The sequence below is a fragment of the Neolamprologus brichardi genome, chromosome 17, assembly GCF_056152115.1.
Source record: "Neolamprologus brichardi isolate AB-2024 chromosome 17, ASM5615211v1, whole genome shotgun sequence".
Lineage (NCBI taxonomy): Eukaryota > Metazoa > Chordata > Actinopteri > Cichliformes > Cichlidae > Neolamprologus > Neolamprologus brichardi.
Genome location: NC_142120.1, coordinates 11,540,891 through 11,562,911, shown reverse-complemented (window position 1 = coordinate 11,562,911; position 22,021 = coordinate 11,540,891). Strand labels below are relative to the sequence as shown.

The 22,021-nt window shown below is 40.7% G+C and overlaps 1 protein-coding gene across 1 annotated transcript in view; it reads left to right on the top strand.

The window, feature by feature from the left end:
* Positions 1–22,021, top strand: part of plxna4 (plexin A4) — a 241,588-nt gene that overhangs the window by 134,596 nt on the left and 84,971 nt on the right. The window contains exons 4-5 of the mRNA XM_006780708.3: positions 2,154–2,282; positions 15,770–15,870. Coding sequence (XP_006780771.1) covers positions 2,154–2,282; positions 15,770–15,870 — 230 coding nt within the window. The remainder of the gene's footprint in view (positions 1–2,153; positions 2,283–15,769; positions 15,871–22,021) is intronic.

Here is a 22,021-nt window from a genome sequence, read left to right as displayed (position 1 = left end):
GGTGGTCAGATTGAGGGATAATATACAGGAACTTCCCCTTGAAGCCTCTTCGCTCCTTGGTGACTGTGGATCTCTCCCAACACAATAAAACTCTACATCCAGTGACCGCTATAGACTGTCAGCCCTTTAACTCTACACAGCAAATGACTTGAGACCTTTATCACATGCTGTTGAGGTAAACTGATACATGTTTCCATGCATGCACATGCACAAATGATGATATGTATATGCTTAGCACCTAAAATTAACATCCTCAATTGGGCAGATTAGATAACCCCACCTGCTGAATTGAGCTCTGGCTTACAAGAAAGTTTCTTTCTTCTCGCCTCCTTCTCTTCTTTCTTTCTCTCCTATTTGCCTTCTGTTCCTTTCTTTGCAACTGACCCTGCGTACAATGGCTCCCAGTGGGAAAAAAACCCTCAAGGTTCTTTGAGATCGAGGTCACTACACGAGCCAAGCAGGAGGCTGAAAAAAGAGAGAGAGGAACGAGAATGAATGAGAAACAAAAAAGGAGGGAGAGTGGGGTGAAGTCATGGTTAAACAAGGTGTCTGTTTAAAGAAATGCGATGTTGTGAAATGGGATATCAGTAGAAACAGCAGGATAGGGCAGCACTTAAGCTGCAGCCTGTATACTTATAGTAGGTTTCTTTCTTTGCTCTACAATAGTTGACTGTCAAAGCAAAGACAAAGGAAAGTTGCTTTGAACTATAAAGAGCTGCAGATTCTTTGGTTTTTGTTATGTAGAGAGTAAAGGAAAAGTAGAACCAACTAACATTGTCACTTACTATAAAGAACATCCTGATTGAGTTTCTTAACATTACCTTAAAAGTTTAGTGATGGAAATTCAAAGGCATGAGAGAGAGAGAAAAAATTAGAGTAATTTCCTAAAAATTCATCTTAAGATGAAGTTTAAAAAACGTAAATGCCCACCAGTCCTTTTTATCCAGCCTTTAACAAAGATAACCACCTTTTATTGAACGGTTCAGTCAGACTACTTGACCCGAAAGAGACTTTAACTTAAGGTGTATCAGGTTATGATATTCAGACAGAACACAGAGGATGATGTCCATGGGTTATTATAATTAATCAAAAAGTGACTCATCTGTCTAGTCGACCATCTGCTTCCTATCCAATTATCTCCTGTTTATGCCTGTTACCTGTGAACCCTTAAGTGCTGAAGAGCACGAAGAACTACCAAGAGTCATCACAACTTTAACAAGACTTAGTTCACACCTGTCGAAAACCCCCAGAAAGGGCTGTGTGTGTGTGTGTGTCTGTGTGCGTTTGTCTATTCTATTGGGTGCTGATAGTTGCTTAGTTAGGTAGAGTCAGGACTTTGTGTTACTGGAAAAATGGAGCCAGAGGACAAGATTTGGAAAGGATCATTTGCAGCACACACAATCAGATTGTGTGTGTGTGTGTGTGCGTGTGTATGTACGTTCGTGTGTGTGTGTGTGTGTGTGTGTGTGTGTGTGTGTATGTACGTTCGTGTGTGTGTGTGTGTGTGTGTGTGTGTGTGTGTGTGTGTGTGTGTAAGAGAGAGAAACAATGTAGGCAGATGTTCTGGCACAACCCAGACCACTTGCATCACATCAGCATGTGTGCGTGGGCTCAATTCCATGCACTTTCTGCTGAGTAAACTCACCTAGGGGCCCGTAGACCACACCTCTTGCCCAGATGCCTTATTACCATAATCGCTTTTGAATGGCTTAAACTGTGATAGAGAAAGATGTCCTTCTCAGCTACAGCACCGACAGCCTTGATGCAAGGCAAAAATCCCAAGTCAGTATATCCTGGGCAGTTTAGCTAATAAAAACATCCAAAATTACCTTTTAAACGATTCCTTCATTTGTATTTGCACGCTTTGTTGTCCTAGATACCACCTTTGTTCCACTGCCAAGTCCTTCCTGGAAGGCAACCGTTTTCTCTCCTGTGTTTCTTATTTGCACCTCAGCTGTTCTTTATTTCGATGTTATGTCTTTAGCCATTTACTCATTTACACATTTATGTAATTGGACTTAGCAGTTGATTCATGTGAAGTTTTAATGTCATGATTGCAGTACCCATGAAGCAATGGTTGTGAAAGAGTGATTGAAAATGTATAATAAATGCAGTATGTTAATCATTTAATGTGCTTCTCTTCTCGTTTTTAGATCCGTGTAGATGGCTCCTCGCGTGCCCTTCAGTATGAGACTGTGCAGGCTGTGGAGAATGGACCCATCCTCAGAGACATGGCCTTCTCTTCTGATCATCACTACCTCTATGTCATGTCTGAGACCCAGGTCAGACACACAAACAAACACATACATCAAAACTCCTCCCTGCTGACTCAGTATCATAACCACTGGCATTTATCATTTTCTTATGTCACAGGGTAGAATAACCTTTGGTATGGCAATAGAGGATTTCATTATAGCCTGACTAGAGGAGGGAAGAGGATTAGATGGACCATTGGATGTTGTGACCATGTCTTTTTATAGAAACAGGCTGTGAGGGTAGAGCTGGAGTGAATAAATGTGTTGAATTATGGCGAGAGAGAAGAGTGGTCTTAGTCCACTTTGGTGTGTGCTGGTGTGTATGTCTGAGCAGGCAGATTCACACATCTCTCTTGGTACCTTTGGTGACATGGAATGTGGAGTGAAATAGCAGCACTCTATGTAATGGACACAGACACAGAGTCGGCAAACACCTATCAGAGGCAAAACCTTGCCAAAATAGCACCACGAAAAGTCACGTAAATGGACACCTTTCTGACTGGCTGACTATGTTAGATGGCCATATGTTAGATGTTCACTTTCTTTTTATATTCAACACAAAACACAGGCATGGATTTGCATCGTAATTTACATGTACAAAGCATGATGACCAAAGCAAGGTCACAATCATAAAACGGCAAATTCAAAAGCCTGTAGCACTCATTTACAGTCAAAGAAATAAGCACACACTTTGCTTAACTAAAGCTACCAATAGTAGTTTAATTATCAATACAGCATTAAAATAACTGAAAAATCTGTTGACATACTGATGGATACTTACACATAGATTCATTTCAAATTCCATTTTAATTATATAGTGCTAAATCAATAAAGAACACCAGTCACCTCATTGCACAATGATTCATATTTGAAGGTAAAGACCCTACAATAATACATTAAAATTGCCAACAATCAGTTGACCCACAATGAGCAAACACTTGGTGACAATGGGATGGAAAAACTCCCTTTTAAAAAGAAGGAACTTCTGGGAGAACCAGGCTCAGGGCTCTCACCCCAACAGTTGGGGTGAGAGGAAAGAAACAGGACAATGTGGAAGAGACATATTAGATAGAATAGTAAAAAGCTCCTTACATATCTCAACAAGATCATACTTTTTTTTTAAACTTTGGCCTAACCCTAACCAACAATAAAGGTAATGGGCCACACCTCTTAGTCTTTGAACTCAGCTTTAATTTTAGTCCCATTGCCACAGGTGAATAAAATCACGCACCCAGCGATGCATTCTGCCTTTAAAATCACGAAGAATGGGTCATTTGGGGAGAATTTGTGCCACTGTAATAGGATCCCACAATTGTAACAAGTCAGTTTTTTGGAAAGCGGATATATTTTTGGACCCGCAGCAATTCGAATTGACAGACGACATAACGTTATGGGAGCAGGATTACAGAGTGCTGAGGCGCAGAGTTCCACACCTCATCTGATGTTAACATCACCACAAAAGTTATGAGCTGGGAGCTTCACATCATGGGTTTCCATGGCCAAGCAGCTCCTGTAAGGGCAATCTGCAGGTGACTCAGTGCTTTCGCCGATGTAGCGTATCAGCACCTCAGAACTGCATCTAATTGCAGCATTTATTTAGTTACATTTAACCGCTGCAACACTTTCCACGAGGCGCTGTTAGCAATTAAATCATAAAGGCCAAATCAAGCCACCAGTGAATCGCTGTCTCTGTTTGCTGTTCATTATTAATGCGACTGTTAGAAATAATTTTGCAGGAGCTCTGAAGTACGGATAATGTGCATATCATTCCCTCTCTCACGCTCTCTCTCTCTCTCCGCTTTATCTCCTGCCACCCACAATCACAGAAGGCCACTGCTGTTTTGTTGGCATCAGTTGTTACCCCTGCACATTGTTTGTAGCTTCCAGAGGATTATAGACCTCTCTGGCACCGTGGAAGTGTCACTATTTACTAATGTAGTGCATTGCAATTTGTTTGTGTGTGTGTGTGTGTGTGTGTGTGTGAGTATGCGTGTGTAAATGTGTGCACATTTTAAGTGGCCAGATTATCGTGATAACCTTTTAAAATATCAGTGAGTTGAAGGTGCCCTTTCAGATGGTGCTCTCATTGCCTCTCCTAGTCAGCCCATCTGTAGAGAGAGCGGGAAAGCAAAGGAACACAAGTGAGCAAAATAAGGACATTTAGGATGTTATTTGTCACGGCATCCAATTACTACTCTTTTGTGCAAATCTGTTAACCAGCAATGTGAGAATTTGTGTTTTATTTCCCTTTCTCTTAGATTGTAGTCCATGTAATTGGGTTTATAAAAGATACTACAGATTAACAAATGAATTATTAAGTTTTGTTTTTTTTTACCCTCATTAAAGTTAATTTCTTTATGTCTCGCTTTTATTGCACAACATCGTGTTACAAATTTAGTATTTTTTTTAATTTGCATGCCAATTAGCTTATATTGGAAAAAAAAGAAGCATGGAGTGGAGTTTTTTTTGTCCTGTAGTCGTTGTGCGTGTGTGCTTGTTTGTCTGTGTTTGCGTGTGTGTGTCTGCATAAGGCCTTGGTAATAATTAGTCTATTAGCCCAGTTGCGGCGCTAACCTACACTAACTGTTTGGGAGGAACATTTGGGAATTACCATACATACAAATAGAGAAGGCAGTTAATGAACACCCCACATGGAATATGCAGATAAATACACAGATAAATCCAGTGCACAAACACACATTCTTCTTTAGTTGTGAAGTGTTTATAGAAAAGGATGAGAAATACAACTAAGAGTAACTTTGTTTCATTTATTTGCTTTATGTTTGAACAACATCTTCATAGGTTATCGCTATTTTAAGTCCATTATTGATGTTCTACTTCACTGTAATACCTCAGTGTGTCCTAAGTAAGTAGTATAAACTAGCTATTTGTAATTCTCAATGTCGATTAGACAGCTAAAATATGCAACTTTACCATCACTGTCCTGATTTTTCTGTGAATCAGAGCTCTGTTTCCAAGTGCCTTCAATTACTGAAGGAGATGAGCCTAAATTCTTGCATGTGAAATGTCGAGAACATGTCGCAACAATATTTTGGAATTATAGTTTTGCACAGCATGTCTTTTTTTTTCTCAGCAAGTTAGTTCTTGAAGATTTTCCTGCAATGTCTAGTTGAACTGTTTCCTGTCACGCCATTGCTTCAGGCCAAAACAGCTTTTCATAAATCGTCTACAAATTCAAACAAAGATATAATCTGACATAATACATGTTTGTTTTTATTTATTACACATTTAATCAACAAATAAATTACCCACATAAGATTTGCCATGAACATACATGACATTGCTTTGCTTTTGGCCATAATGCAGATCTGCTGCTTCAACGTAAAAGGCGCCTGATTTTTATTCGCAGATTGCCTTAAATTTCTTGGCTGTCAGCCTTAACAGTTAGTGCCAAGTTCAAAGGGCATGTTGTGGTCACCCTAGCACACCGGAGTGCTGGCTACCACGCTATTTGCTGGATCACTGGGGCAGTTTAAAATAACATCCAGCGTACACATACACATTTGCCAATTCCCAGGAGTGTCAAACGCTATTAAAACAGCTCAAGTTGGTCGATAGCAACAGGCCGCCTGCTGTTTCTGGGGCCTGGGACACAGATACTCAAAGACGGAGAGTATGATATTTGAAAAGAAGGAGAAATACAAAAAGGGATATAAGGAGAAGACCAAGGGTGCCCACAACAGGAGGCCAGAACAAAGCTGGTCGATATAGCTGGACCCATACTGTGCATAGCCTTGAATTACTCCCCTTCTTATTGGCGATGCCCGACCAAGAGGGGGGATGCCTCGGGATTCTAGCTGCTGTGTGAACTCGGCACCGAACAGTGAAGGTCAAATAGTTATACTGGAGGAGAAGATGCAGAGAAAGAGCATTAAAAATTAATTTAAAGCTCACTTCTTTTGTCAAAAGTAAAGAAAAAGTTAATAAGATTGATTCTTATTGAACTACATTTGGCACACATTTCATTTTTTTATTTGCTTACATATGTTCAGTATTTTTTTTCTATGTGAAAGTAAGCAATAGATTAAATATTTAAAAAAAAAAACCACAAAGTGTGTTAGTATGGTATTTGGGCATGACATGCTGCAATATTTGGTTGCTCCATTTTGGGATTGAGTCTCCAGAACTGGCAGGATCAAACCCCAATGTTTAAACTGTTCCCTCATTTGGGTTGTTGGAAGTGGAGAGGATTATCTAGCACATCTTATATGGTAAATGGCCTGTATTTGTATAGCGCTGTACTAGTCCCTAAGGACCCCAAAGCGCTTTACATATCCACACATTCACACACTGGTGAGGGCAAGCTACATTGTACAGCTGCCCTGGGGCGCACTGACAGAGGCGAGGGTGCCGGACACTGGCGCCACCGGGCCCTCTGACCACCACCAGTAGGCAACGGGTGAAGTGTCTTGCCCAAGGACACAACGACCGAGACTGTCCGAGCCGGGGCTCGAACCGGCAACCTTCCGATTACAAGGCAAACTCCCAACTCTTGAGCCACGATTGCCCACATCTTATATAGTTGCTCGGTTTGTTTGAGACGTCATCACTGTAAAGGAGGTAACATAACACACGAGTCACATAATCGTAACATTGAGCGTATCATTATGAGGGACGAGACCTCTCCTAGAAGAAGATACAGTAGAAATGGATTCAAACAGAGGCTTTGAGGTTTGAGATTCTGCTGGAAGTAAAGGTGACCTGAATAAAACTGAATTACTTTGTTGCTCATATTTCTCTTTCACACAATTTACAATGAAGACAACTTGTACAAAGATGGGAAAAGGCTCTGGAAGCTTCGTCTGTCTATTAATGCTAGAGAGATCCACTCTTTGTTCCCCCAGCAATCATCACTCTGAAATCACACCGGGAATGAAAGAAAGCAAACATGAATAGTTGGGCCTTATAATGATTCTGCAGCCCAGTGGTTTTTTTTCTTTATCCTTGACAGAACGTGTGTATTGGTATCTGCTATTTAACTAGCAAAGCCATCTTTAGTGTAAAGGTGAATATTGTCACTCTCATTGCAAAGAAAAAGAAAAGCCCAGCCAAGGATGAGAGCAGAAAATTAACAGTAGCTATAAAGTCTCTGTGCAGAATTACAGTTTAATTTAAAAGTGCATTTAAAGTAACGATTACTTTTTAAGTGTGTCACGCTGTATTTATAGTCTTTTTGTCTTGCCTAAATCAGTTGGCAATTAACTGTAATCAATTATAAATAAGTTACAACGGGGCAGAACTACTGGAACATCTTGGCAGAGAAGTATAAATCAGCCTTCAGGGTTTGACTATCGTGCTGAGAGTCACACTATACCCTGCTTGTCTGTGTCAAATTATACACTCATTAGAGAAGGACGCTGGCCAAACACTTAGACAAACACACATTCTCACGCTGTATTGTGTGTTCTCAAAATGATGTCGACATTGTATTTCTTTCGTGTCCTTGCGTGTTTTATTTATTCATTTCGCTGCCTTTTCCTGCCTCTTTGCTCCCTCTTGTGACTGTGTGATGTTTGTTAGTCTGGTTTTATTTCAGGGTTACAGAATTTGCCTCTTGTTGCCGCTGATATTTTCTCAAATGAAAGTACACGAGGGCTCAGTCTTTTGTGTTTTCTCTTGATCCCCCTTTCTTTCCATCTGTATCCCATTTCTAACTGTATCTGACTCCCCATTGTCATTTAAACCAAGCACCATCCCCCAATCTCCCCCCCTCCCCATTCCCCCCCAATTCCATACTAGTAAAGTAATCTGTCATCCCTGCCTTCCCCTCATTAATTCAGTGATTGGCTGTCCTTTAATTGGATCTTCTTTTCACTCACACATACGCACACATGTGCACACACGCATGCACAAGTCATCCTATTAGTGGGCTAAATAGGTGTTCTAGTATAAAGGGGACAGTTAGATTATAGAACTGGGTGTCATTATGGATGCTAAGGTTGCAGTTTGAGTGACAAGGGCAGGTCAACCCCACTGTTAATATGAGCTGGTAGCGTAGTCCGTTATTATGTTGCTATTCTGTTAACACTGGTTCATCTGTCAACTACACCTGGGTAGAATGAATGAGGAGGTGTCACTGGATGTCCAGGATCATTTCACCATTAGTGAAAGGGAGTTGACGTGCACACCACACAGCAACATTTTTAGTAAAAGCTATAAATATATTCGTTGCCCCTCTGAAGTGATGAATTGTGACTAGTTCTGATATAAAAAGCTTATTTTAACGCATACATTCTGTCTTTTCCATATTTAATAAATAAAGGTCATCCAATCAAAGAGAGGGATCTCGTTGCATTAATCTTGCAAGCTTTCCATTAATGGCTTTGGTGAAATGCACAGAATCATAACCTTGAATTATAATAAGAATATGTTACAAGTCTGTGGCCCTGAAACTGTGATCTTTGTTTGACTAGGGAAAAATTAAATGAAATTAAGTCAAACGAATGTGTTTTGAATAGGCAAAGCTGAAGCTAACTCGGATCTTTTTTTAATGACTGAAAAATTGTGGCGTGTGGTGCGGGAATCTTTTTCAGCTTTTCAAGTGGTTCATGCCAGAAAAAATGCTGAGAACCACTGCTCTAAGTGGGGTTTTATGTCAGTTGGAGTAAAAACAACTTGGATCCAATCAGGAGAATGTAATTTCTATTAATATGATTTTAATGGCAAAGCACATTAGTCAGCAGCCGACTGTGCCGAGCCTTGACGTGCGTTTGAGGGCATTCGAGAGCTGTTCCAGAGGTTGTTTGCTGTGTCTTTTTCTTTCAATTCCTCTTTTAGTGTTCCCATAGCTATACCATTACCCTACAGCAAACACAGCAAATGCATTAACTTATCCTGCCAGCCACTGAGCTGTGAGCCAGTGGTTAGATTGTTTTCTGCCATGTTCCTAAATTGCACTCGTGCTTGGGTATTTTCTTTTCCCCACCTATACTAAAGCTTCTCATTCAGCATATAAACTGTTGCTGGAAAGTGCTGTGACTTCCACGCTCATTGTGCTAAATTATTTATGTTCACCGTAGCAAATGTAGATCTGTAAGTGTGAATTATTGAAAATGTGTACCATAGTGGGTGAGATCGTTCAAAGTCAAATGGATTTTTTTTTGTACCCCCCCCCAAGGGAAATCCAACAAGCCAATTTGTAGAAGTATTGCGCCTTTGCATCTCATCCAAGACGTTTAGTACAAGCGTCCTTTAATTTTTGTCAGCAGGAAACTTTCCACCGCATCTCTTGGAGTTTGGCTTCTCTCACCTCTCTAGTGTGCAGATGGAAGTTACGAGGGTGTTTAGATGTGCATATTGTGTTGTGTCCCAGTTTAGCTACAGGCACACTGTGGTCTAACAAGGCAAGTGAAGAGAGCTGATATGTCGCGATCACTGCTGCCTGACAAGCTTCTGAAAAATGTCAATAAAGTGGGGCAGACAAGGTTGGAGTGAACTCTTCCCTGATACAAAGTCCCACTTTTAACGTTACCCCGTTCTTCTTTCTCCCGTTGTCTCACTTGTTAACTTTTTCCCTGTTGCAGTATGTTTCTCAGTCTGTTTTCACAGTCTTGTTCAACTAATTTCTGCAAGGACATCACTAAATAAAAGAAGACAGAAATTAGATTTTTTTTAAAAATTGTCATTCAAGTGAGTCACCATCATCTCCGAGCATCTTGGCTACTGGAAATAGTCCAAACAGTGCACTCCTTCTTCATGATACAGGCCTTATTTTATCCAAGGACCCAATGACGCATTCTGTGCAGATTTAGACTCTGTGCGAGTACTTTTTTTGTGTTTACTGACCAACATGTCTCCAGCATGGTTCTTGCAGTAACTATGTACAGTAATAGGACAACATTAGCATCCATTTTTTTTCGCCTTATCCAATTTGGGCTTGTGGGGGTGTTGAAGCTGTCATAAGGCGAGAGGCAGGGTACACCCTGGACAGTTTGCCAGTCTGGTGCATGGTTAATAGAGAGACAGACAAGCATTCATGCTCACTGTAAATTTAGAATTCCTAATTAACTTAACGTGCATATTTTTGGCCTGTGGGAGGAAGCAGAATACCTGGAGAGAACCCAAGTAGACACAAGGACAAGGAGAAAGGCCCTAGCCTTGATACGAACCCAGGACTTTCCTCGGATGAGGCGGCTGATATGATTTTGCTTTTTGCCCTTAAACTTTGGCTCCAAATTTAAGTAAGCATAAACTAAACTGTTTCAAGCTTGTTCACCTGCTTTTTTCCTCTCTGTGAATGGAGGCCTCACTGTCTTTGGAGTGATAGGATAAATAAAAATGATTGATTGTAACAGAGTCATTTGTCTTAAGCTGCCAATCCTGACAGTGCAATAGATGGCTTTGTCATTTAACCTCTGGAACGTCAAATGAAAGCAATATTGCACCTGCAGCCACTGGCCCGCTCTGTTAGCTGAGTTTGTGATATAATACCATTGTTTGGTGGCTGACGGATTGAGTGGGACGTCAGCTGTGACGAGGCAGTGGATCGTTGACGTGTCCCTCGCTTCATTTGACTTTAACTTCAATCCTGCCTCCATCCAGCTGGAGGTGCGATACAGAAGGACAAAAAAAGGAAGTTACACTGAAGCAAATGAAGCATCAACTCACATTCTGTGTTAGAAGAGAAAAACATTCAGGATTTATAAGGCGAAGTAAACGAGAAACAAAATCCTGCTTGACCACTTGGAATAAATGATCAGTAGCTTTACCCTGGGTGGGTGTATTTGAGGGGAGTTGAAAAAGCTCGAGTTGTAAACTTTAAAACAATACAGATGGTGGCATGCACACTGGCACTGCTTAGCTTGCCAACATGAGGACATGGCTTCTGCTGTAAGAAGCAATACATCGTTCTCAAATGCACAGCAAAGTGTTGGTTTGAAAATAACCAAAAAGTACCACATTACTTACATTTAGCACATTATTTCTTGTTAATTTCTGCTTCCCAGCCAAAAGGATTGCCAACACTGTACTGAACTAATGAACAAACTCACACCAGGGAAGGAGAAAAAGACGAAGCTAGCCCGGAGGAAGAAGAGAAAAGATAAGAGAAGTTCAGTGTGCCCTACAGGCTGTGAAGCAGGATTGGGCTATCACTTTAATTTCCCTCTCTCTGTTCATTTGGAGTGGTTTAGTTTAGCTGCAGGTGGAATCCCTGTTTAATTACAAGTGGAGCGGGCAGGAAAAGAGTGGGATAAAGAGAGGAATAGAGATTAGGCTGAAGAATTAGTTGATAATAAAAGTCTCTGCCGATTTAATAAATGATCACTTTCCCCATTGCAGGTTGACTTGGATGCCCCTGGCATTGTGTAAGAAGAAGGGGAGTCAGAGTAAAAGAGGGAGCAAAAAAAAACAAAGTCAGTCTTTCCTTAGTGGAATGATTAAGGTTTTAAAGTAAAAATGTGAAGATGCAAAGGCCCCCACCCTGACACCCCAATTCCCTTGATACCCATCTTACATATATAAACTGCATATGTAATTTGATGCCATTGTGCCACCGCAGTAAATGATCAAGTGCGTCTTCATCTTCCTCCCCACACATTAGGGTATCAAGTACTTCTGTGATCTCTGCCTTTTTTAAAAAGCACGATTACGTTCAGCAGCCTCCATCTCTCCCTATTGTGAAAGGAGGGAGAGTGCAGGGTGTAATGGCTGTCATTTACTCACCTGAAACACGGAGGGAATTATAAATGCCATGCACCCCATCCTTTGTATTTATCCCTGCTGATATGATAGCACGGTCATATTGGAGAGACTGCGAGCCGTAATGGTCGTCTCACTGGCAAAGCCCACGAAGAAGATAGCATGAAATGAATGTGATATCGAGATGAGAGGGACAAGGGGTGCATTGGGTCGTTTAGCCACCAAATCCCTCAATTTTTTGATAAAAGAGGAGACAAAAGTATTGCTCGCTAAAGTGTGTGTGTGTGTGTGTGTGTCCGATAGAGGAGCGAGGCTCTGGAGAGATGATGAATGTATGATCTTACACACCTCAGAGCATCTGAGTGACAGAGACAGACAGATAGAAACAGAGGGAGAATGAATGATATCAGGATGTGTGCTCTGGAACAGAGGAGCCACATCGGCACCCATCGCTTTTGCCATGCTCTGAATGGTGGTGTGTGTTTGTCTTTGTTTGTGTGTATGTTTAATCTGTTCAATAAAACCATCTCCCCAGATGCACGCATCTGAGGCGTTGATAGGCATCAGGAGGTTCATTCCATTATAATCGAGGTTTAATTCCATGTGAGGTTTTTTTTTTGCGTAGGTGTATAGTTGTGGGCGATGTCTGTATCAGCATATCTGCCACTGATGAAGTGTTAAATTGTAAAGATATGGTGGCATCTTTTGCTACAGTTCTGTCTGGGTGCTTAACTTCTATGGCAGATCACAAGGTGACAAACCACTTGATGGCGTGTCATGGCCACGTAGATGACATAAATACGCTCATGCACCGGCAAAGAGAAATCGTGCTTTCATATACTCTTACGATAAGGCTTTTTGGAGCTGAAATCCCACTATAGGCTATCACAATGGCCTTTTTCTTTAGTGACTTAGAGCTTATTTTAGCTGGCAGTGGGGCGAGGCAGTGCTGGATTGCAGGAGGAGGTGCAGGCCCGGTGAAGAGTGACAGGAAAGCAGGAAATCTATCTCGCAAGATGCACCGTGCAATGACGATCAGTGTTGAGTTTGATCATGTGCACACACCATTTCTCCACTATCTCCCTGATTCCATCTCAAACTCATTCTCTTTATCTACCTAATGCAAATACGCCTCTACACAGTAGGGAGGGCAAAAAATACTAGCTATTTTTTTTTCCCCCAGAGCAGACACAAGCATAGCACACAGAAGTGCTTTGTCTCTAATCTGTAATAGCAAGCTGGATTCCTCTTGACTTTGACAAGGAAATACGCCCCCTCTGAATTTATTCAGCTGTGTGTGAATCTGTTTTAGAATGTGTGTGTATATGTGCGTGTGTGTTTGCAAGCGAGTACGCTATTTATAGTACTTGCAAAGATGCATAAATGTCGCGAGAAAGAGAAGGAACAATGCACTAGTATGTTTTTTAGAGTTTCTCCGTCATGTGTCACTGCATGACTCCAGTAGGTACTGTATGTGGATCTCTGTGGTTCTTGTGCATCAGTGTGCATATGTCTTGAAATATGACTTCCACCATCAGCGTGAGCAAAACTGACTTGACTTGTGTGGGTTTTTTTTATTATTATTATTATTTGAGAGAGGCTGTCAGGCAGAGATGTGCTGTGTGATAGTCCAACAGAGAGAACCGCCGTCAGTGGCAGCCTGTGCTTTAGAGATACCACTAGGCACAGGCATTTCTGATCTCTTGTTACATTCTGTCATGCCCTACATTGCATGGTTTAATTATGGTCCTTTTCATACCCTCAAATATGGAATTTAGTCAGTAAAATGTGCTGCAACGACATGTATAATTACATCTCATATATCCAGAGGTACACAGAGAGAGAGCAGTATGCAAAACAGTTTGATCCTCAGTTCATATTGTAGGTGGTTGATTTAAGGCCTAAATTACATCAGTACTCACCATGACTGCATTAGTATTTGCGAACAGGGCATTAAATCCATGTTTTCTTTAGCAAGTTGCGCTTGAGCTGACCTCTTACTCCAACTTCTCTATCTATATTTTTCTAATTCTTTTTGCTATAAATGTAATGTCTCTCAGGTATCCAGGATAATGTGTTTTAGTATTCAGCAAAGGTATATTAAGCCTATTGAGTATTTTGATGTAAGACTTACTTTTGTCCTCTCCATGATAAATCTTCAGTGAATCACTCAAAGAATCCTTAATAAATATGCACTGGAGAATCCTGTAATGGTAAAGGTGTCCTGGCCCTGCCCCTGAAGAGCCAATTAAAAGCCGAACAGGGAACCATATGAGTCAGTCGTGTTGCACATGACACATGCACCCCATAGATTCAATTGTGTGATGGCAGCCATACCTGTACTTGTTAAAAATAGCAAACATGTAGGATCGAATATTATTTTTTTCTTGTCTAATCATATTCATAGCATGGATTAGCATGACATTTGTGGTTTAGTTTGAGGAGTCGGTTAATGAATATAACAGATATGACAGCATGCATTTTTATATTTCATTGGACATTGCATCTGTTTTAACTGTCTCCCTTTTCATTGAAATAGTACAATAATTGCTTGGGGGTGTTACCAAAGTGACTTATGAGACTTTCTTGAAACTAGGTCCAGTGGTTTAAATCATACAGTGGATGTATACTATCACTGGGTGACACACAGTGATAGTGTAGCCTTCTAGTTCCTTTATGTTAAGTTGGTTTTAAAATAAAGTTTCATGCGAGAAAAAGTTGGAGAAACTCAACTTGGATGTTAAAAGCAAAAAAAATATTTGTACCTATCTTCTAACATTTTTTTCCCCACTATTTTTTAGTAATTCCAGAAGTATGCAGGCACACGTGCACCCTTTTACCCACATCGGTCCAACACCAACGATGTTGTCTCTCTTTCTTGGCTGTCATCACAGAGCAGCCCGAGTGACAGCGGTCATCTACCAATGACGGCTCATTTATCAAAAGTGCCAGCAACACCTATTATTGCACCATGCAGTTACCATGGAGACAAGAGGAGGGGGACAGCCCGAGATCTACCTCAGCTTTGCCCCTTGTGCTCGGTCACTCATGGCCCGTGCCAATCAGTGCCAGTCAATGCCGCTTTGAATTGGCAAGGCTATACATCATAATGGATGGACGGCTGTCCCGAGTGGCCAAGTTTCCCATATGGAACGAGGTCAAATGGAGCAACGGGGGAGCTGTCGAGAAATAACATTTTAATAGAAATCGGTCAGGAAACTAAAAGAATTTATGGTTAATGTGTGTATACAGTATAGTGGGTAAAACTAGTGTTTTAGATGGATTTGTTTTTCGGGCTGTTGCGTAAAACAAGATAAAAGGAAGGCTTTGATTGAATCTTCCACATCTTCATGATGTCATTGTGTTTAATAGAGACAATTTACAACTAACATAATTGTTTTAATGATCATTTTGTGTTGATCCGAGTCATCCCAGATGGAAACAATAACTCTGTAACGATGTATTATATATTATGTTTTCAGTAAAAGGCGTTACTATCACCGTCACCTCTGCACCTACACTTACCTTGACCATACAGCAGACAGATACTGCTGATTGCAACAGCAGTATCGCTGATCTGAAGAAGCTGTCTATGACACCATTATCCAAAGATTCCTGCTCACTGCACTTTCTTATTTGATGTCTTGAAAATGTATCATTACGTCTCTCTGCCAAAACCTGAACACAGTGTTTCTGTTTTGTTTCGGAATTATATATATCACTTTCACTAGTTTCAGGCCCTCTCTGTGTCTTGTGGTAATGTTCTCCTTTTGGTATTTCTGCTCATCCTCGCATTATTTATGCAGCCACACAGCTTTCTGCTGTATGTTAATGATATTTGTATCTCATTGCAGCTGTCGAGGATCCCAGTGGAGGCGTGTGGTCAGTACACAACCTGCAGCGAATGTCTTGGATCCGGAGATCCCCACTGTGGCTGGTGTGTTCTGCACAACATGTAAGTCCTGTTAGAACTCTCTCAGACCTAAACACACATGCATTTCTCTCTTTCCTGCTTACCCCCGATGCATACAAATACTGTATTTGCTCAGTTGCTTCTCTTTCATTTGTTATGCCTCCAACATACCAGACATTTTGAGGGTGTTTTGGGTTGTTAGACTCCCCTACCTCTATGTGGCGCCTGGGTCCATGCCCAGCATTCCATCCTTTGCAGTCTTTTAGCTTTTAGGGACACCTGAAGCCAGCGCAGGCCAAGTCTCAGATTGCTTTCCTGGGGAATCAGCCTTTTGCCAACAACCCCCCACCCCACCCTTTAGATCCATTACCAAACCTAACCACTGGCATTGTTTACTACCCCTGAAACTAGAACCTGGTGAGAGCACAGATACTGGTGGGCACTGCCAGTCGGCACCAAGCCCAGCTGACGCTAGGCAAGTGATAGCTTCTTTTATTGTAGAAAACTGTTGAATGACATCTCCAAGATTAGTTCATTAAAAACAAATGATTTACTTTTTCTTGCGCCCTGTTCCCCTTCCTCTTCTCTTTTCTTATTGCTTCTGCTTTTAAGACCGTCCCCCTCATTGTTTCCTTGAAATGCACAAGCATGCACACATAGATAAGCACAAATTCGCAAACACCCCAGCTGCTGTCAAACCCTTGTCCCTCAAGATGGGAGGGAGATAGTGCTTGCTGTGGGCAGGGAGATTTCCCACTCGTCTGTAAATTGAAAATTGGTTTCTTGTGTTGGTTCTAGCCCTGGGGTAGAGTGTGTGTAAATGTGCGTAGGTGTGTGTATCAGTGAGACTGAGTACATTTAGCACCTTCATCCCTGCTGGCACTGAGAGGACACAGTGAGGGCAGGGAAGCAGGGTGAGTGTGAGAGGAACATACTGAAAGCTGCAGAGAAGTGAAGATGGACAGTTGAAGGGAATAACAGATGAATGGCAAGGTCATAAAGAGAGAGCTGAGGGAACAGAATAGTAAAGAATAGATACTGGCAAATTCTAAGAAACACTCAAGGTATCAAGGATATCATGACATATTCAATGATCAGGGAGTGAGTGTGTCTGAAAGGAGGGCGAAAAAAGTATCTGTTTGTGCAACAGAACATAAGAAATAAAAATAGAGCATGCACGTAGGATGCAGCCTGTGAACACTCATTTGAGCATCACAAATTAGAAGTTATAAGCAAGGTCACACACATATAGTAATTCCAACCATACATTTAATTTCTATCACGATTACCAATTCACTATGTGTGGTAATATGTACTGTTTAAGTATGGATTTATGTGTGCTTACAAACCCATTAAGACTTTTCGTATCCTAACAGTCAGAGAAAATGGGTGGTTACAGATTGGTCTGTCACACTTAGCCCTTTCAGCTCACCTCTGTCTTAACACACACATATAAGCCATGAATGCTCACACACAAGCCCTTGTTGCTTGAGAGTTAGTGTCAAGTCACCGAAAACAAGAATAGAACCCAAAGAGAGCGAGAAAATAGTGCCTCTTGAGTCGATCTCAGGTGTCTAGACGTTTGACCATCACAAGGGCAGGAAAAAGAGATTACAGGTGTGCTGCGTGCATGTGAGTTTGTGTTTGGTGTGTGAGCCTGTGCGCACCCATCAGCACCCACACATTCTGTCATTTAGACAGAGCGCTTCACCCCGGTAGCACACAGGCACAAAATGTAAAATGCACAACCCTTTGGGACTGATCGACCACAGGTTCACCTTTCTCAAAGTCCATCCCCCTTACCCAGCATGTGAATTCTTAACTTGGTCCTGGTGTAACTGAAACCCCCCCCCGAGTTCCACCTCGACCACAGGGTAGACAGGACTTTATACTCCTGCCACAACCACTGCTGTTGTTTTATTAGCCTGTTAATTTATTTATTGTATAGCTCCCTATTTTACCAAATTTAGGCCTCAGCACCAAGGATAACTTCATATTCTTTACATTATTGCTGTGTTTTTTTCCTAACCATTGAATTTTTTCTTGATTATGTTTGAGAAAATTGCAAAACAAAGTTTAATAACAGACTTGTAAACTTCATGTTAAAACAATGGAGGATGGATGTAGCTGTTGGGTATATTTACTAATACACCACAGACAACTAATTACTGATTGCTGTGCATGGATTGTGCCGTCGCTCATGCAAATATGTGTGTAGATACAAATGCATTACACACCATAATATACTCTGTAGTCCACATAAACATGTTACTTTTAATGGTCTCTAGAGGATAATTGGAAAATAATTATGTGTCTGGAAACATAAAAATCCACTGAGATGACATGGGCTTGAAAATTATGCTTTGAAGGTCTTGAAGCATGTATGCAGTCTGTTAATGTAATGTTTGTGTATGTATCTTTCCACTCCTTCCTACCCACTTTGTTTAATGTGAGGTCAGTAGTAGTGCAAAGCCATTAATGGGCTTGATTCACAGCTTGATAGATAACATCCCAGCAGACCTCCAAAAAGAAAAAGTGTTTACACAGACACATGGCCAATCTTCACATTTAGCAGTAGTTCTCAATAAAATTTAATACTTTCTCGAGAGTATTTTTAAAATGTCCTTTTTTCCAGTTTTCTATACTTTGAATAGTCGTTTTGTATGGCCGCTTTTCAATTATCCAAAACAAAAAAGGAAGCTTTACAAATTAAATAGGCTGAAGGATAAAGAAAGTGGGAGAACTAGGGTTTATTTTGCAAGGTAGCATGACTGTTAGCCTGTCCTTGTTGTGTAGGTCTGGTACACTCACACACAAAAATGCACACATGGCTGATCCAAAGCACTTTTCTTCAGGCATCTCAGCAATTGAAAGCTGAACTGTTTGATATTCAGAAGACAGAAATGTTTAACGTTTTTCTTTCGATCTTCACTCACCTCCGCTTTATTGTCTTGGCTGAACCATATTTCTGTTGTAACACAAAAAAGGAACAATTATTGATGGATAGCTGCATGCAAGAGTCGATCGCTGGATTCTGAACATAAAGTACTGTTGCTCAAAGAAGTAGTTTAGTCGAAAAGGACTGATACGTTGTTTACTAAGTATACAACAGCTCAAAACTGAACACTAAAGTTTGCACATTTTCAAACATATTTTCTAATTGTGAAAGCTGTTAAATAAAACCAAAACAAGCCTGTATAGCTTGCAACCTTCGCCTATCTGCTTGTATGCGGCATATTTACTAAAGTAATGATTTAACGACAAGCACAAAATCCTCCATTTCCCTCTGTGACCGGTCACAAGTCCTGCTCAATCATAGAAGTGATTAACATAGCATTATGACATGAAGTGAAAACCAGTAAGCTCCGTAAGCGAATGACAACAGTTTAATGATGTAAAGCCTCAGGAAAAAGTCCGCAGGGAAAAACATAAATATAGGAATATAGAGCTTGTGTGTTTGTCTGCCTTCACACTCAATGCAGCGCTATCCTGTGAAATGCTTTTTCCTGGTCTGGCCAAGCCTGAAGATATTTTTACAAAGGATAAAAGCAGGCACCTGGCCTAGTACACTGACAACAAACCAGAGACTTGAACACACATAGCAAAGGCCTAATAACATATTGCAAACGTATAGCAAAAGGGCCGAACCAGGAAGAGCTCAGACTCATACACGGTCTCCCACCCACACTCGCTTTGTGCTGGAAAGAGGGGTGTTGAGTGGAAGGATAGCAAGCGGTTCCTCTTCAAAAGTGTTCTTCCAGATAGTTTGTTTTTCCAATCAACCTTGAAATCACCTCACTGGTCCGAGAAAAAAACAGAATTGCAAGCTCTCTTGCTCTCTCTCACTCCCTCACACACACACACATATACACACTCCTTCTCTATCAGCATTGCCTTTATTTACTCTATAGATCGGTGAGAGGAGCTGTTAGAGAGAACACCAGGGGAAGAGGAGAAAGGCAATCAATATTACAGGAGAGGAAATCAACAGGAGTGGATGGTGCACCTGGTTGTGTGTGTGTGTGTGTGTGTGTGTGTGTCTGCTTCTCTGATAGCAGTCATGTCCTTGACATACACTGACCATTTGTTTAGAAAGACAAATATCTTCAATAATTACTCACAAGTTTGACTTTGAATGCACACGGCTGCGTGAAGACACATGCTTCCATTTATCCTACTATTTGCAAAATCCCTTAAACCCCACTATATATGTTTAGATCCATCAAAATTTACATCAGACGCCCCCCTCCCTCGCCCCTCCCCGCGGGGAGGGCTCACTAAACCTTGAGCCTCACCTGTCAACTAAACGGACTCGGCCGTCTCATGCCATCTTCTGCCAAGATGCAAAACGTATGCTAATGCCTGTCAAACTCAGCAGGTGAAAGGAAAGTTTTGAATCGAAGCAGCTCCTCCTTTCCGTCCTTTTCTTTTTTTTTCCCCCCCCTACTCTTTTACCATTGACATTGAATACCACACACTGTCAATCAGGGGAAAGCCTCCTACAGAAGAGTGAGCATATTATAGACTTCCCGTATCCATATGGGCAGAAGCAACCATAAATGCACATGATTTATTCTACGCTGCAGAGTGAAAACATTTCACTTTCAAAACAAGTCACTTTTAAAAAGATTTATCTTTAAATGTCAGAATTTGACAAATTAGTCAATACTTGTTATATTCAACCGTGTTTACACTGTTTTTTTTTGGTACATGCTAGTCTGGTAGGGCTTATTAAGCTTTCTATTACTTCCATCCACACATCAACCCTTCCAAGTAAAGCAGAAGCACTTCTGCAGGGAGCCAATATAACAAAATGTTACAGCCACGTTGTGGTTATGTTACCCCCTGTAATGCCAGTCTGTCAGCTGTCAGTTTTGTAAGTGGTTAACTACGCTGTCAACACGCCTATCGTGCATGACAGCCAGACAGATTGGAAACCATATTTGGAGAAGTACCATTGTCAAAATGAATGTCATCATATTTGGCATGGATTTTGAGAATATCACACATTCCTCTGTGATATCAGTGTCAATTCGAAACAAGTCGTGCTAATGTTGAGATATCTTCACATTAATAATTGGTTTGACATATCTCAATCTCTGCTTTTGGCTGCGATATTGGTAATATTCCCACAGCACTGAAATCACTCTCTCCTTGTCACTTTTCTCACTTTTTCATTTTCTTATTCTCCTCCTACTCTTACCTCTTTCCACTATCACCATTCAAATCAAATCACACTCCATCTCCAGCAGAGTTATCATACACTATATTCTTCCTGGGCACGTTCGTATGTGTTACCGTTACTTCCACTAGTCCACTTACAGTGTGCATTTTTTATTTATTTATCATAATTTTAAATGTGTTTTACACCATTTTACATTTTTATTTTTGCATATTTTTGCCCATTTGATCTGTGTCAGGTGTGAATGCACTACACAGTGCTATGAAAAAATCTTGAACCACCCTTCACTTCTTTATATTTTGTTTCAATGGAGCAAGACTTCCTTGTCAGTTTTAAAGTGCTGTTGTTCTTCAGCCTTTCTCAAAGTCTTTTGAAGTTGATGTCTGGCTGCTTTTTCCACCTTTCCATCTTCAATCCAGTCCTTGTGCCTGACTATTTGAAGGGGATTTTGTTTTTGTTTTGTTTTTTAAAGCCACTTAACACTCACGTATGAATCATTCAAGCATAAAACAGTTGCTTAATTCAAGAGATGAATCATTGTTATTTCCACACATAAAAAACAACTTTGCAAAGCTATTTTAAATTGTATTTAACACATTGTTAATACCAGCCTGTCACAAAAACATAATTTGTTCTCAGTTGCTTAGTTAAATGTATATATATTTTTAGATATTTTTAAGAAAAGTTTTTCTCCTTCTATGCACCGGTCTTTCTGAATTAGTTGTTTGATACTAATTTAGTTTTTAAATGACCATAGATAACATTATATGACAGGCATAAAAACATTTTTGCACTAAGAAGGTATTCCCAACGTGTTTTTAAACAAAAACTAGAAGTGCCAGGTCTAAAAAACTATCTACAGCAGATGACTCGTATTAATTAAGTATTAAGTAATTTCCTTAAGAAATTAGGAAAAAATGCAACAAAGACCTGACACAGGTCCTAGGAGATGCAACTCCTTTCAACTGACCCATCTACTTTTCACTGAAGCCTCATTGAAAATGGTCTCAG